This window comes from Neopsephotus bourkii, unplaced genomic scaffold (genome assembly GCF_033783945.1).
Source record: "Neopsephotus bourkii isolate Nb327-2 ecotype Australia unplaced genomic scaffold, CSIRO-AGI_Nbou_v1 NB_1060, whole genome shotgun sequence".
NCBI lineage: Eukaryota > Metazoa > Chordata > Aves > Psittaciformes > Psittacidae > Neopsephotus > Neopsephotus bourkii.
The window spans coordinates 558097-574407 of NW_026901548.1; the positions used below are offsets into that span (position 1 = coordinate 558097).

The 16311-nt window shown below is 63.9% G+C and overlaps 1 protein-coding gene across 2 annotated transcripts; it reads right to left on the reverse strand.

Moving 5' to 3' along the window:
• Positions 1-2361: 2361 nt before the first annotated feature.
• On the reverse strand, positions 2362-13925 carry KIAA1755 (KIAA1755 ortholog). 2 transcript variants are annotated; one of them, XM_061361356.1, is made up of 14 exons: positions 13792-13925; positions 10562-10759; positions 8958-10191; positions 8684-8860; positions 8036-8159; positions 7630-7723; positions 7036-7122; positions 6356-6472; positions 5930-6028; positions 5565-5713; positions 4719-4857; positions 4366-4488; positions 3445-3636; positions 2362-3364 (listed from the first exon to the last, which is right to left on the reverse strand). In XM_061361356.1, exons 1-14 carry the CDS (start codon positions 13792-13794, stop codon positions 2465-2467), a joined length of 3636 nt encoding a protein of 1211 aa, XP_061217340.1. In that variant the 5' UTR covers positions 13795-13925; the 3' UTR covers positions 2362-2464. The 2 variants fall into 2 exon arrangements, with proteins under 2 accessions (XP_061217340.1, XP_061217341.1); XM_061361357.1 differs by lacking the exon at positions 13792-13925 and having other exon boundaries at positions 8958-10157; positions 10562-10696.
• Positions 13926-16311: the final 2386 nt, after the last annotated feature.

Consider the following 16311-nt stretch of genomic DNA (forward strand, 5'->3'; position numbering starts at 1 on the left):
ATCCCACCCCGGCTGGCACCCCGTGGACCAGCAGCTCTGTTCGCAGCCTGGCTGCACGGCTCCCAAAGTGATCAGAATAATCAATCTCCCAAATGACAAAAGTATTGATCAGCATTACAGTCTCTTCCCAGGCTGGCAGAGCTGTGACTCCGGAGCATCGCAGAGCCATGAGAGGCAGCCTCAGCTGTGGATGGGGATGCTTCGCCAGTGACAGCGCAGCAAGGGGTTTGTATGCAATGATGGCAATACTGTTCTCATCCCTCTTCCCTGCTCTTCAATGTGCACAGTGGTTCATTTTTGATACCTGTCTGGTTAGAATCCTAGAACCATGGATGGTTTGGGTTGTAAAGGACCTTAAAGCTCCCCCAGCTCCAACTCGTGCTACAGGCAGGGACCCCTTCCACTGGAGCAGCTTGCTCCAAGCCCCTGTGTCCAACCTGGCCTTGAACACCCTTTGCTGCCTCCCTGGACATGGCAGGAGCAGCGGGAGGGATGCTCCCCGCACTGGTGCTGGGTGAGCTGATGCAGCCCCTCACCAGCATGGCCACCCTATTCCCAGGGACAGGAGTTAACATGGATGGCATGTCCAGCCCGGCACGGCACCGGCACAGGTCCCGGCTGGGGTGTGTGTGCTGTGCTGGCCACAGGGGCTGAGCTCAGCCCCTAACAAGGCCTTCCAAAGCCAAGGGTTTCTGTGAAATGCCAGAAGAGAGTTGGTGTCCAAAGAGGAATTTGGAGGTGTGCTGCTGCTTTAGCACACTGCAGAGGTGAGAGTGTAATGGGATGATAGAGCACATCAGCTGCTGGAAGAGCAGAAAATGGAGTGAGGGAACTGCCAGGCTGGGATTTAAATGCTTTTGGAGGTAGAACAGACTTGTCTCTTGCAGTGAGGTGCGTGCCATCCAGATGGGCACGGATTTCACCAGTGTGTGTGGGGATGGGGAGCAGGGACACGTGGATGGAGTGGGGATGGGGAGCAGCGATGCTCAGGTGGATGGCACGGGACTCAGACACTGGGGTTTCAGTCAAGCAGTGATGGAAGTGCTGCCAGGGAAACTGGGGCTTGTGCTGGAGAAGATGGAGTTTAAAAGAGCTGTAAGGAGCAAAGAGCAGAGAGTGAGTAGGACGGGGAGAGGTGAGGGGCTGGGGAGCAGCTGGGATCAGCCTTCATTAACAGTGTGCTAATGACCTAGGCAGGAGAACAGGCTTCGGGGTGCTGGGACTGCAGCCTCTGAGGGGAGCTCAGCGGGGCTTGGCCTGGAGATCTGGCACAAACAAGGCTGAGGGGGGTATGAGTGATGCTCACAAACACTGGGATGGGCAAGAGCCCTTTGCCGAGGAGCAGCATCACACAGGGCCCCGAGCCATGGCTGTGCTGTGGCTGGGAGGAGGGGTGTTTTCCTGCAGTGGCCTTTGCAGGAGATGCTGCTTCTTCTCCAGTGTCCTCGATTAGCTCATGATGTGCTAACCCTGGCCTGCACAGCCTGTCCCCAGCCCAGCATCCCAGCCCAACCAGGCGGGATGCACTGGGGGGCTGGGATCCCCAGGGACCTGGGGCTGGTTTGGATGGTGATGGATCGATGAAGTCGCTCCCAGCTCAGCCAGATCCCCCAAGGCTCTGGGACAGCACGTTCCCAGCGAGTGGGGAGGCTGGGAAGGAGACACCACCCTCACATGTACTGGGGAGGGGGTAGGATGGGAGCGAGAATGGGAGACGGAGTCATTTAACCCCCATAACCCCCATTTAACCCCCATAACCCCCATTTAACCCCCATTTAACCCCCATTTAACCCCAGGCAGGGCCTGGATGAGCCAGCAGCGGTGTGAGCAGCAGCATCCCTGCAGCCGGCAGCAGGATGCTGGCAGCAGAGGCAGAGCTGCGTGGCGGCACCAGGAGGCTTTGCCATGGCCCTGGCTGCTGTTGGCACTGGGGCAGCAGCAGGAGCCCGGGCGAGCAGCGCAGTGCCTGGCTCTCGGCAGGACACAAGGACCACGCCGGGCGCTTCTCTTCAGGTTTATTAGCGTTAATATCGTTAGTCCCATGTTAACGAGAGCACACGCACACAACGCCGGTTGCTGTCACCTGGCCGGGGCTGCAGCAGCGGTGCAGGGGCAGGCAAACTGCCCGGCAGAGCGTGGTGGGGTCAGGGGACCCCAGCCCACGTCTGTGCTCCCCACGGATGCTCCAGGCCTGGCTCCTGCCTGCGGGGAACCGCTGTTCCAGGAGCTGCTTGTAGGGATAAGGGCACTTTAGGTGAGGGTTACTACACAGCTAGTAGAGTATTAACAGACCTCGTAGCCATGGAGTCAGTGCGGCACCACGGTGGGGTGAGGGGAACTGAAGTACAGGAAACTGAAGGATGCTGGAGCAGCAGCAGCCCCACCTCCGAGCATGGGATGTCCCATCCAGCCAGTGACCGATACCTCAGCCACTGGGCAGAAACAGCCCCGACTGGGACCGGGTTTACTTGGCATTCGCTTTAGGTGGACTCTCGGCGTGGTGGTTCTCCAGGTAAATGATCTGGGAGGGCTTTTCGGGGGGGCAACGCGGTCTTGGGCTCTGCAGGTCCCAGGACAAGGCCAGGCTCGGTGCTGGAGCATCCTCGGTGGAGTTCTGCGAGTCGGAGTCTTCAGAGGAGAAGCTGCTCTGGCTGGAAACCTGGAAGTATTCTGCCCGCTTCTGGGCGGATGGAGCACGTGTGACAGCCCCGTGGGGCAGAGCCGGGGGACACGGGGGGTCAGCGCCTGGAACACGCGCCCGGGCTGGCACTGTGAGGGGAGGTCTCTGCAGGGTCCGGATGCTGTGGGTGAGGGGTCCTGCAGCGCCCGGGCAGGCTCCGCTCTCGGGGTTGGTGTTGGCAGAGGGGCAGTGGTGAGAGGCAGGAGCCCCCTCTGGCCCCTGATGGCTGCGGGGCTGCGGGGAGCTTGGCTCCGCACCCGGTGAGGGGCTGGGAGCGGTGCTGGCCCGGGGCTGTCCTGTCCCGGCACCGGGCTCCGGTTGCTCCCCTGGCACCGCTGGCTCAGGGCTGGTGCCCGGAGCTCCCTCGCAAGGGGCAGCAGACCCCGAGCCGGGGCAGCTGAAGGAGTCCCCGTGCCCCTCAGCTCCCCAGGCCTCCTGCAGCTGTGCCAGCATCTCCTCCAGGACCTGCCGCGTCTCCTGGTACCGGCGCCGTGCCTCGGTCCAGGCTGCCAGCCCTGGGCTGCTCCGCATCCGGCGCACCTGAGCCTTCATCTCCTGCAGCTTCTCCAGGGCGAACTCCACCAAGAGCTTCTGGAAGGAGCTCTGCAGCCCCTGCAGCGCCCGGCCCTCCTCGCGCTTCCCCCGGCCCAGGCACTGCCCGCAGCCCAGCTTCAGCCCCGCCATCTGGAACAGAAGGGGAGCGTGGCCATGCCAGGGCTGCGCCACGGCGCCGGCTCCCACCGCAGCAGAGCCCCAGCTCCCACCTTGCTGGAGAAGCACCCGAGGTCCCGCAGCAGCTCCCGCTCCGCCTGGCGCCGCTCCACCTGCCTCTGGAAGCTCCTCAGCTTCGTCCGGAAAAGGGCCACGGCCGCCTGGAAGAGGGCGGCCTCTGGGAAAGCCGCGCCTTGGACCTCAGCTGCCTCCTGACACAGCGCCAGGCCGTGCCGGTACTGAGCCTGCAGGGACACGAGGAAAGAGCAAGCTCCGTGTTCGGGAATGGCGCTGACCCCACGATGGGGAGGGCGAGCAGGATGGAGATGGTGAAGATCAGCTGGTGTCAGTACCAGGGCCGCACTGCAAGTGTCTCTGGGCAAGTGAGAAGCAAAAAGAACCAGGTTCTCCAAAGCTCTGCTCTGTCCTGAGCGGATCTGAGCTCTGGCCTTGAGCCTGAGCTCTGCTCTGTCCTGAGCGGATCTGAGCTCTGGCCTTGAGCCTGAGCTCTGCTCGCCTCAGAACGCACCAAGTGCATCGCCCTGTCCTGAGGGGAGTCACTTTGCCTCCTCCTCCCTGCGGTGCATGCAGGCTATGGGATGAACAAATGCCTGTCACACATTCCCTGCTGCCTGATGGGCACCCAGCCTCTGTGAGATGAAGGGGGCTGTGAAGGATGGGGCACGGCAGGGGCTGGGGACAGCAACCCCAGCGCAGAGCGCACCAAGGAGCCACAGAGCTCCCCTCTCACTGGAACAAAGACCCTGGCAAAGTGGGGCCTGAAAACTGCAGCTTGGCCTCCACCTGGGCAGCCTGGGCACAGCCGGGATTGCCGGAGCCGGGGGACTTGGGCTCATCCTATCGAGCTTTGTCACCACATTCAGATGGTTCTGATTGGTGATTGGTGTCTGCCCAGCAGCAGGCAGGGCCCGGAGCTGCGGCAGCGCTGCCCCAGGGAGCCCCCTCGAACATACTGTTGCCTGGGTGAGGAACGCGTTGAACCGCTCGTCAGACCCCAGGAAGCTCTCGGGGCTCCACTCCTCAGCACCCATCTCCTGCAGCCGCGCCGCTGCCTCCCCGTCCAGCCACAGCCCCAGCTGCAAGAGAGAGCGGGGTCAGGCAGCGCCTCCCCTTCCTTCCCCGCCGGAGCATCCCGCCCCTGTCACCCCGAATGAAAATCCCAGCTCAGGCAATGCTGTTGTTCTCCGGGCTTCCTTCACCAGCAAACCCCAGGGAAACGAGCCCAAAGTGCTCAGCTGCGGGCACACCGCAGAGGACAATGCATCCCGCTGCGCCCAGAGCAGGACCGCAGGGACGCCCACCTCACCTTGCTGAACTCGGCCTCCAGCTCCCGCACCTTCCGCAGGAACTCCAGGCGCTCCAGGGAGCTGTTGGACTGGAACACCAGGTCATGGAGCTCTTCCTCCAGCTGGTTGTACAGCGCCTCGGCCGACTCCATGCTGGTCCTGGCGGTTGGGGATGAGGGGGCCATCAGTGCTGGGGCTGCCGGTGGGCAGGACTCTGGATGGGGCAGCTCCTGGGAGCGGGCATGTGGCCATGTGGCAAGCTGGGATCAGATGTGCAATGACCCAGCATGTGCAGATGGAGAGATGCCGGCAGGTGCCTGGGTTGGGAGCCCACCATGGATCTCCTGCCATGCATATCCCTGGAGCCCACCTACGGCATGAGGACACCCCCAGCTATGTGCTGGGCAGCATCTCCAGCCCCGCACACCAGGAGCGCCTTTCACGTGCTCTGACGTCTCCCTACCCATGGAGCAAGGTGAAGGATGGGAACATGGGATGGGAAAGCGCTGTCTGCCCGCGCCCCGGTGAGAGAAGGGCGCAGGAGGAGCACGGCGTTACCGCTGCCGGCCGTGAGCCGCACCGCCGAGCCCTGGCCCCATCTAGCGGCTGTGCCCGAGAGCAGCCTGCGGGAACCGCTGCGGGCCCCGGGGCAGGAGCCCAGGACCCGGGCACCTTCCGCTGGGGGGCACGGGAGAGCCCGCAAAGGGCGGTCCCAGACACGAGCTTGCAGGGCAGGAGGGAGCACGGGCTGGGAAGGAGCCGGAGCTCCCGGGGACACGGGGCTCCTGTGGCGGGGGCTCCGCAGCCAGGAGGCAGCGGGGTCCCCGGCGCTGGCCGCTCTCCGAGGTGGATCCATCCCGTCCTACCTGACGTGGGCCGAGGTGCGGAGCCGGGCGGCCTCCCTGCGCAGCCGGGCCAGCACGGCCCCCCCTTCCCGCTGCACCCACACCAGCGGCGCATCGCTCAGCACCCTCCGCATCAGCTCCCGGTGCCTCCCGATGCAGGCGCCTGCATCCTGCAAGGGAAGGTTGGACACGCTCTCACCTGGGGTGCAGCGGCTCCCATCCCATGCAGGGACCAGCAAAAGGGACAGGGACTTCCCCATGGCTGCTCTGGGAGCGGTTGCACTGAGTTTTGAGCAACTGTGGTGAAATGTGGCTGTGTTGGACTGCAGATGGGCACTGCATCCTGCAGTGCTGCATCCCGCCGTTGCCTGCATCCCCTCTTTTACCTGTGTCACCACCAGCGCGTTGCCGCTCCGCAGCTCCTGGATGCAGCCCTGCAGCAGCTCCGATGCCCGCCGGAGGCTGGCCGTGAAGGGATGCAGTTTCTGTGGGTGCACACAGCAGGTCAGTGGGGCGGGCATGGGGCAGCCTGCCTGTGAGGAGGAGAAGGAGCAGTGCCAGGCCAGAGCAGGGAACGCCGTGGGGCACTGGGTTAAATCCAAGGAGGAAGGGAGAGTGGAGGTTGATGGGCAGTTGCAGGCAGGAGGGGGCTGCCCTTCTGCACTCAGAGCTCTCCTTTCCCTTCCCCTCTCGTGGGCTTTCCCATTGACTTCCAGGGATGTGAGACATGGAAGCGGTGGCGGGGGTGAGGGGTGGGGACAAGGGGCACTGCGGGGAGGTGAGGCTGTGGCTCATAGCGTGGAAACAGACACCTGGAAGAACTGCACCCACTCGCCGTGGCTGTAGGGGAAGGCCCCGTCCAGCTCCGGTGTCAGCTGGGAGCTGTCGACGAAGCGGCCCAGAGCCTTCAGCGACGGCAGCGACTCCACCTGCGGGCACAGGGCTGGTGAGCGCTGCGGGACCGACACAGGGACACCCCCAGGGGCAGCCTGGAGCAGGGGCACAGCCCCTCCTGCCCTCAGCACCCTGTCCTGGTAACCAGCAGGTTGGCCCTGCTCCACTCAGAGCATGCCCCGGCCTCTCCATAGTGTCTGAATGCACGGGAGATCGCTGGACCACAGTAACCTGCCACGACAGCGCAGCCAGGCGATCTCACTCAGTAATAGTTCACATTACATTCATTAACCCGAGCAGCACTAAAAGAATAAAAACCCTTCCAAGTTTAGGTTTATTATCCCAGCACCTGTGCCCAGGCCCTGGAGGTAACAGGGAAGGCACTGGCTGCCCTGGGACAGCTTTTGCCTACTGCAAACCCCATGGAGGGACAAGCCCCACCGAGGTGCTGCTCTGTTTGGGGTCCCCCAGCTGGGAACTGGGGCCTCTGGGTAAAGGGACAGAGGATCCCCTGTGGCAGGAGGCTCCACTGACCTCGCTCTGCTCTTCCCACAGGAGTCAAGGTGGGGACAGGAGGAGGGGGCAGGCAGAGGCTCACCTGCACCCCGGGCAGCTTCTCGCGGTGCGTGACCAGCTCCTTCTCGGCCAGCAGCAGCACGGTGTGGATGCAGCCCGGCGAGATGCTCTGCGGGGAAGTTACCACCTCAAATGAGAAACCCCATGGGGCTGCCCAAGTTGAGGCTGGTGAGTCAGTTACAAAGGAAAAGGCTCCCGAGCTCACTGGTGTGGGGAATGGAAACGAGTCACTCGGGCCATAACCCTGTCCCAGCCATAACCCTGTCCCAGCCATAACCCTGTCCCAGCCATAACCCTGTCCCAGCTCGGGCCATAACCCTGTCCCAGCCTGTCCCAGCCACCAGCTCCCTGGCAGAAAGGACCCACAGCAAGAGCCTTGTGAGCAAAGACCTTTGCTTGCACCAGTGATGCTTCTGCACACAGGGAGCATCGGGGCTGGTGTGGGATTCACTGGGCAGGCTGCAGCCAAGCCCTGAGCACACAGAGGCAAAGGGTGCCCTGGCAGGGAGGACCCACAGCCCCAAGACAGCACAGGGCCCCCGAGCAGCACTGGCTCCCAGGCACGGACCCCCCCCCCCCAGCACATCTGTGCGTGGGAGTGTGGAGCATGGAGCACCTGGGCAGAGCGGAGGGCAGAGAACAGGACAGGAGCAGGCGGCTGCTTCCGGGCATCCACCACGACGGTCAGCCCGACGTCCTTCATGTCCTGCCTGGCAAGGGGAGACAAAGCAGGAGGCAGCACACGAAGTCCTCAGGTAGGACCCACTCTAAGCCCGGTCCCACGGCTCTGGGCAGGCAGGAACCGGCAGCCACAGGCAATGGCCTTGTCCCTGTGGGATGCCTGAGCCGAGGGCAGGGCCAGACCTCATAGAGGCACTGCACAGGGTCCCTGCGGGTGGCTGCAGGAGGGGCTGTGTGGACATGCCGGATGCTGGGCATCCAGCCCGGCTTGGCCAGGGGCTGCCCGGGACCCTGAGCCGGGGAGCAGGCGGGGGGTCCATGGCAGCTCCCCCAGCCCTTACCTGGCGATGGAGCAGAGGTAGAGGATGAGCGTCCCCAGCTCAGCAGCCGAGCACCAGGCGGCCCCCCAGGCGCTGCCGCCGGTGGTCACCAGGAGCAGGGCCCTGCCCTGCCGGTCCGAGCTGCCTGCGGGGAAAGGGGAGCGTGACCCCCCCGGAGCCGCTGCAGGCTCCAGCCCGAGGGGCCGGGGCTGCCGATGGCTGCAGGAGCGGGCTCTGCCCTGCCCGGGCTCGGGGGTCAGCAGCAGCCCCCGCACCCCAGCCCTCCGGAGGGCTCTCGGCAGGAACCAGCCCTGGAAGCGCCAGGGCAGAGCTGCCGGGGCTGCTCCTCCCGAAGGAAACACGGGTTTGTCACCGTTCTCTGGCTCTTGGGAAGAGGGAGAAGCCAAATGTTTAGTGCTTGGCAGCTCAAGCTGAGCGGCTTCACTGGAGAGGAATGGTGTGGGAGGGCTCGGTGCAGCTGGGGACGGGGCAGCTGCTCCAAGCAGGCTGCTTGTTTTTATGGGTCTCATTCTTTTTGCCCAGCTGACAGAAGATTCCCCCCCGGGGTCCCTCTGCCTCCAGCAGAGCCCCAGGACCCCCCTCGGGCAGCTCGGTGCTCTCCCTCTGGAGCCCAATCCCGACATCCACGGGTCGCGGTGCTGGCGGTACCTGGCAGGCACACGATGCCCGAGTGCAGCAGCCCCGTGTGCAGGTCCTGCCAGGCCGGCGGCTCCCAGCCCACGGTGCTGGTGCTGGTGCTGGTGCTGGGCATGGAGGGACCATTCTTAGAGCTGGAGCTTTCCATGGGTCGCTCCTCCGCAGGGGCTGGGGCTGCCGCATCCGAACCTGCCCATGGGGACAGAGGAGAGGAGCTGACGATGTGCAACGAGGCAGGGAAATGCAGTGCCCCTGCACAGGTCCCACAGCCCTGCTCGGAGGGTACCTTTCCCGCCTGCCTTGGCTCTGCCCATCCTGGGCGAGTAGATGGCAGACATCTTCCTCCAGGCCCCTTCCTGCTGGCTGCCGGCTCTTTCATCCCCGGGGGCCGCCCCGAGCCGGGGCCCCTTCAGGAAGGAGAACTTGTGGCCGGAGCCCTGGGGCAGCCGGGGGCTGCTCTGCCGCGCCGCTGCCTGCGCTCGGGGGGTGAGGAGCGGGGGGCTGCCGCCGCCCATCCCGCGCTGCGCGGGGGTCTCCCGGGGAGCAGCGGGGGGCGGCTCGGGGCCGGGGCCGTCCGGCTCCTCCAGGATGGCTGCCATCAGCCCGGCCCCGAAGCTCACCGGGTTCTGCAGCGCGGCCAGGTACGAGTCGCGGTGGCGGCACCGTGGCCCGTGTGGCCCCGGCTCCCTGCTCAGCTCCTGCCCCAGGCACGGGGTGCAGGGACCCTCCCCCGAGCTCTGTGCTGCCCCGCAGGGGGCCCCGTTCAGGCAGGGGAGCGCAGCCTTGTCCCCAGCGCCCGCCGGCAGGGACCTGGCCAGGAGGCCCATGTGCTCCGGGGCCAGCTCCAGCAGGTCCACGTACTCCCCCTCCAGGTTCTGGCTGATGATCTCGCAGAGGCTGGGCATGGCCAGCGCGCTCGGCTTCTTCCGCAGCCCAGCCTGGTCCACCTTGATCAGTCCCGGGTATTTTCCCTGGCTCAGCTTCCGAGAGGTGCCCTTGCAGCCTGGGATGGTGCCCACGACGTTGCTATAGGGCACGGGGATGCCTGCTGTGCCACAGGGCACGGGCACACTGGGTGCTGCTGGCTCAGCTGCAGCTTCAGAAGCAGGGTCATGCTGGGTGTCCACAGGTGTTCCATCAGCTCCAGCCTTGGGCTTGTCGATGAACTCCGGTGTGGCAATGCTGCTCCACGGCAGCGGGGCGATGCCATTCTCGGTGGCCACCAGGCAGGTTTGCAGGGGGGCTCCGGCCCGGCCGCCGTTGATCTCCTCCAGCCACTCGTTGGTGAAGAGCAGCGCGTAGGCAGCCTCGGGGACCGGCATCTCCTCCACGGTGCACAGGTCCTGGGAGAGGTGCTTGAGGACGATGCGCGCCGAGTGCTCCTTGCATGGCTCTGCCTGCAGGTAGAAGTCCCCAGGGCGCAGCAGGAGCGGGTTGAGCGGCGCGAGGTGCACGACCACCTTCTCGTGCAGACACAAGGGCCAGCCTTCATGGAGAAAGATGCAGTTAAAGTAGGGAGCCTGGCAGGGAGGAAGAACACAGCGCGTGAGCGAGAGCTCCAGACCCTCCCAGCCAGCCCCATGCACTCTCCCTACCCAGCTCTGCAGTTCCATGAGGGGGATTGATGAGCCCCATGACCCAATGGGATATCCCTAGGCTGAGCCATAGCAGAGCCCTGCAAGCCCACCCGGTGCTGTGTGCTCCCCATGTGCTAACAGAGGGGAAACCTCTGCCAGAGCCTCTCCAGAGACAAGGTGACCCCAGAGTCCCTCTGCCCCTATTACAGGAGCTCAGTGCCGGAGCCATCCCAGGGAGCTGGATGCACCATGGTGCCCTTTAGGGAGGGGACGGGGACAGGAGGGGAGATGCAGAGGGAGTGCACAGGCTTACGCAGGCTGCCTGCCGGATGTGCTCGAAGAGGCGCTTGGCTGGGATGAGGAACTGGAGCAGGCAGCAGAGCCCATCACCCTGGTAGCTGGTCTCCAGCAGCCGGAAGACCTGCCCCAGCACCGTGGGGGCCGTGGCGTCGAAGGGCGGGTAGAGGGCCTGGAGGGCGCCCTGCACTGCTGCATCCAGGGAGCCGGCATCCTGCGGGAGGGAAGTGTCACCAGTGGGGACAGCAGCCCCGCAATGGGACACTGACCCCACAGAGCCCGTGCCCACCATCCCGTGCGCTGCGCCTCGCCCGGGTCCCTCTGTGCCCACACCGGCACCGTGCTGAGCTCGGGGGCTCCAAACCTTCCTGTGCTGGAAGCTGGGAATGATCCGGGCGTGGAGCACCCCAAGCACTGCACAGCCCAGGGGCAGGAGCACGGCCGGGTCTGGTTCCCAGCGCCGGGCTGTGGTTTAAGGAGCCTGAGAAAGGAGCTTGGGAACAGAGCCATGCGGAGGCGGAGGAGCCGCAGCAGCCAAGGGGTTAATCTGAGCCAGACGCAGAGCAGAGCTTGGGGATGTGCCGGGCTCAGCAGCGTGCTGCAGGAATGCAGCAGATGGAGGAAGGACAAACATGGGAAGATGGATTGGGTGTTTCGGTTCAGGCTCATCACTGAATTCACCAAACTCCACATCGGTCCTCCAGGCTTTTTCTGGGAATGGCTCTGCCGGGTCACAGCCCCCTCCCTGCACTCCCAGACTGGGATGAGGATGAGGACACTGCTTTGTGCCATCTGGAAACTGGGGGCTCCAAGTTGGCTCTCCCAGCCCTGCAGGAGACATCGGCCGTGCAGACCCGGCTGGCGCAGCCAGTGTGTGGAGGAGCCATCAGCCGGCTCCCGTTAAACCCCAGCATCACTGCAGGCAGTGCTGGGTGAGTGCAGACACACACAGGGCTGCTGAAATGAGCCACGGGACACACAGAGGCTCCTCCAGCTCCTTGGCCACTATGTCTGCAGGAGAGGCTCCAACACACAACAAACCTGCTGTGCCGGTGCCGGTGCCGGTGCTGGAAGTGGAGCTGCAGCAGGAGAGGTGCAGGTCTGTGTGGAGCAGGGTCAGGGCCAGCCTGGCTGGATGCGGATCTGCCCCTCTGCAGTGGGACACCAATCCTCCTCCTCCTGCAGAGCATGGCATGTGGTACAGAGCATCTGCCTGTGGAGTACCAGGGAGCCACCAGCTCTGCCACTGGCTGCAGTCACAGCACAGCCGAGCCCATCTCCTGGGGTGGGCTCTGCATTGAACAGTGGAGAACAGCTTGCTGCACTCTGGTGTGGGAAGGTGGGATGAGCTGAAGGTGGGATGAGCTAAAGGTGAGCATTAGTTTCAGGCAGCTAATCCTTGGCCTGTGAGCCCACACAGAGATAGTGGCCCCGGTTAATTCAGCTTAATTAGCTTTAATGAGCTTTAACTAAAGCACTTTGCAGTCATGCTCTGGATAATTCTTCTTGACTTTTTCTCTGAGTCTCCATGCAGGAATCTCCTGCCCTTGGGCCTGGTGGGAGAGCAGGAGGAGAGCAAGCCCCTTCTTAGGGCCATGGGCTCTAAGTGGACTCCCCTGGCAGGCTGGTGGCTGTTGGACCATTGGTCTTCTCATGCTTGCTCTTGCCTTGCACAGCTCCCAGCAGGGACTGGAGGCCTGGCTCTGGAACAGCCCCACTGCAGGGTAAAGCCCAGCTCCCAGCTCTGCCTCTGCAGGGTCACCATCCGCAGTGACCCATCCAGCTCCTAATGCTGCCCAGGAGATGAGCCAGCCCTGCCTGCCCTGCCCTGCCCAGGCTCACCCATACACAGCCCTGGCACGCACAGAACCAGCTCTCTTGAAACCAAACTCCCATGGCACTGATAATAAAGCAAATAAAACCAGAAGGAAAAGCCAGGAACTCTGCTCAGGGCAGGCTGCACCACGGGGTGATGGGCAGCCCCAAACCTGGCCATTCACAGCTCAGCCATGGTCTGATGGGGCAAAGGCACATACTGCCAGCTGCCCCAACCCACTCCCATCATCTCTGCTGACACTGGCCCCTCAAACCCTGAGCATCCTCCCTGGCCTCAGCATGTGCATCCCAGCTCCCTGGTCCCCTGCCTTGGGTAAAGGGAACTGGGGGTGCCAGGGGAGGGGACAGCCCCACTGCAGGGGAAAAAGGATCTTCCAAACCATGACCAGAACCCCACAGCATGCGGAGGATGGATCCACTGAGCCAACAAAGCCGCTTCCTTGCCCATGGAACAAAACCGCCCAGGACTTCATCCAGCAGCGGGGACTGCGTGAGCCAGCGTCAGGAAGGAGCTGGGGGCTGATGGAGGCTCCAGACACAGCCTGGGTTGTGCTGGGGAACTGCTTGGCCTGGAATGATCAGGAATGTTCCCTGAGTGTCACAAAGCACTTCACCACAGGGGGAGGCTTGAGGGGGAACCATGGTGGGAGATGCCAGGCCCCAGTCTGCCAGGGAGCACTGGAAATCCAGACCAACCAGAACAGCCATCAGCCCAGGTCCCTCCACCAGCTGCGAGCGAGCGCGGAACCGAAACAAAAGGCATTAGGAAGCATAAGGAGATTTACATTTGCAAAGCTATTTCCATTTTAATAAGCCAAAGTGCTGTTAAATAGAGATTGATATTTCTCCCCAAATACCCATATTTTTAAAGTGGTTTGCACCAACAAGGCCAGCCCAGCTTTGGTGTTCTGGTGCTGGAAAGTTGCTTAACTCATGCATGGGGTGACTCAGCTCCATCCCCCTTCTCCCTCCTCTCAGGAAGGAGCGAGGTTTGAGTGTTGAGACCAGCTCTGAATAACAATTCCTCTGGCTCTCCCACAGCTCTCACTGGCAGCAACTTTGGCAGGGCACGATGCAGACAGTGAATGCTATCGACCCCCCAAGCCCAGCACAGCATCACCCATGAGCCCACAGCAATGGGGACAAACAAGCCCTGGGATCCACTGAGCATCCTGTAGCTGCACACCGGGCATGGTTCACACGGTAGCACCTGCTTCTTGCACCCCATTCCCCAGCCAAACTTCACAGGGGTGTTCAAGCATCCCAGGATGCCACCCACATGTGCCCTGCCCCAGTGGCCCCATAGCTCAGGAAAGGCCATGGCCCATGGGTGCCCGTGGATGCTCATAGGGTCCCGTGGGTTCTCTCGGGGCAGGGCAAGGGGAAGGATAGGAAAAGAGAAGGAATTACCATGTTGAGTGGGAAGCGGCGGAGGGGCCGGGCACCCGCCGTCCCCTCCCTGGTCCTCGCCGGGGCCGAGCGCTGACCCCAGCCCGGTGTCCCCCGGCCCGGTGCTGCCGCTCGCCGCTCCCCCGGCGGCTCCTCCCGCGCTGCGGGCGGGGACGGGCAGCCCCGGTCCCCCCTCCCCGGCCCCCCCGGCCCAGGCCGGCTCCGGCCGCGCCCCTTCTGGGGGAAAAAAGAAGGGAAAAAAGAAAGAAAAGGAAAGAAAAGGCGCAGAAAGCGCGGGGCGGAGCGGGGGAGGGGCTGCCCCGGCCCGGGGGGAGCGGGGGGACCGAGGAGCACAACCGAGGAGGCGGCTCCTCATGGGGTCCCCCCGGACCCCGCCGGTGGCCCCGGGCAGGATGGGGAGGGAGCCGCTGCGGCTCCGTCCCCTGGTGGGATCGGGGAGCGGGGGGAATGTGTAGGACCCCCGAGGGGGGGGGGGAGCTCCGGCTCCCGGGATCCTTCCCAGCACCGGGAAGAGCACAGAGCTGCGGGTGCGTGAGTGTGCGCACACAAGTGGGCGTCAGGGCTCGGCGGGTCCCGCTCGTTAAACAAACACAGGCCGGTGCTGATGGGAACCATCGGGGCTGGTCTGTGTTCAAATCACTGCTCGCAGCTCGCGTTCCGCAGTTGGCCCAAAGCGCAGCAGATTCAAAGTGGCTCTGACGGCTTTTTGGGCTGTTCCAGCGATGGAAAGTACCTCCTCGGAGGCAGAACCGTGTGCTTTAGCGGCCAGAAATTGTACAAAAACAACCAGCGCAAGAGCCAAAGCCACAGCTCTGGTCTATCCCGATGCAAAGCGCCGCTGCTCGCACAGCTTGGGCTGGACGTTCCCCCCGTCATAACTGGGTCTGGGATGGGACCAGGGATGGGACCAGGGATGGGACCAGGGGTGGGTGGGATGGCCACAGCATGGCCCGCTGGGGCAGTCTGGATAAGGAGCGCTTGTCCATGGAGCAGCGCGCAGCCAAAGGACAGGCTGTGCAAACACGGCGAGACGGGAGGAGGTCCAGATGCGCTGCTGGCCCAGCCGGACGGAGCTCGGCGCCAGCACCCTGCGATTGCTTCCCATTTCCTTGGGAGCCAGTGGAGCCCTGTGCTCCCTCCCCAGGTCACGAGTGCTCCGGGGCTCAGGCATCAGTGGTTGTGCCGGTGGGAGCCATGGGAGTGGGGCTGCAGCCCACCACCAGCTCCAGACCCATGGGCACTGTGCAGCCCCTTGGCTCAAACCCGGTCCAAGCTGCCTGCCTGGGACCCCTAATGCAAACTGGGGCCTGCTGGGCCAGCTCCTCCCTCTCTCCCAGTGACCAATTGCTCCTTTAACTGTGTTAATTCACTTACTCTGCTTCAGCCTTCATAATCCCTGGCTGAGAGGAGCATGGGCTTCTGCTGCCCTTATTTGTGTGGCCACTGGAGAAATGAGCCCAAGAGCTTGCCCTGTCTTGCGCCCCTCTGCTGGGCACTGGGGCTGGGTGAGGAGGCTGTGGACAGAGGAAGGCAGTGTGACTGGCCAGGTCTGGCACCGGACTGGCAGGTAGGGTCCCTCTGCAGCACCGGTGAGTAGGAGGGGAAGGATGTGAACCTGAGCCCCAGGGACCACACCACCCTGGCACTGTGTGTGCCTGATGGCAGCACATCCCTGCCTGCACCACGGGGTGCCTTGTTTGGGCTATGCTTGACTGAGGCACCCTGCAAATGCACCCAGTGTGACTAAGTCCAGCTCTGCATCCCTGCAGCACCCCAAAGCAGCTCCTCCTGCCACCCAGACACAGCAAAGCCTGGAGGTGGGGGACTGAGCTGTGTGTGTGCTGGGGACTGAGCTCTCCCTAGCAAAAGGCAGAGCTCCCATGGGCCTCCCGGGCCCTGACCCCATGAGCTCACCCTCTTCTGCTCCCTTTCTCCATGTCCTGTTTGTCCGGAGCAGCTGCAGGCTCAGACCGCATGTGGCCTCGTGCCCTGCTCCTCCGCCAGCACACAGCCACCATTCAGACCCCCCCGGCTCTGCCCGAGGTCACCATTCCTGCATTTTCATTTTTACTTGCTGCAGATCCCCCCCCGCTCCCTGCATCCCCTTTTGTGTCCCACGAGGCTCCCAGAGCAGACCTCGTGTCACGAGCTGCGTGAGGAGCCCGCCTGTCTGGGCTTGACGGCAGCGCTCGGGGGGGACAGGATACAGCGGCTGTGGGGGTACCCCAGGATGTCGCGGTGGAGGCAGGGGGCCGAGCCCGGCACTGGGGATGGACCCTGGCGCTGGGCTCCCGCTGGGACCTCGGGGCTGCACCCTCATGTGCTGTGCCCCGCAGAGCTGCGGCTCGGAGCGCTCCCGGGTCCGGGGCGTTCCCGGCTGCCTGGTCCCGATGCAGGCAGGGGTCAGGGCTGGCGTCAGCAGCGACCCCGCGCTGGCTCAGAGCCCTCGGGGCTGGGTCACGGTGATCCTGCAGCTGGGAAAACATCAGCGGCGGCCCCGGCTCTGCTCGGATGCTGCCG

Excerpts from the sequence above, each read along its gene's own strand:
- KIAA1755 (XM_061361356.1), bottom strand. Across the intron at positions 7,123-7,629 it reads CTGCCCTCCGCTCTGCCCAG|AGCATCTCGCCGGGCTGCAT; the intron begins GTGCTCCATGCT and ends ACTTCCCCGCAG. Across the intron at positions 4,489-4,718 it reads TGGAGGCCGAGTTCAGCAAG|CTGGGGCTGTGGCTGGACGG; the intron begins GTGAGGTGGGCG and ends TCTCTCTTGCAG.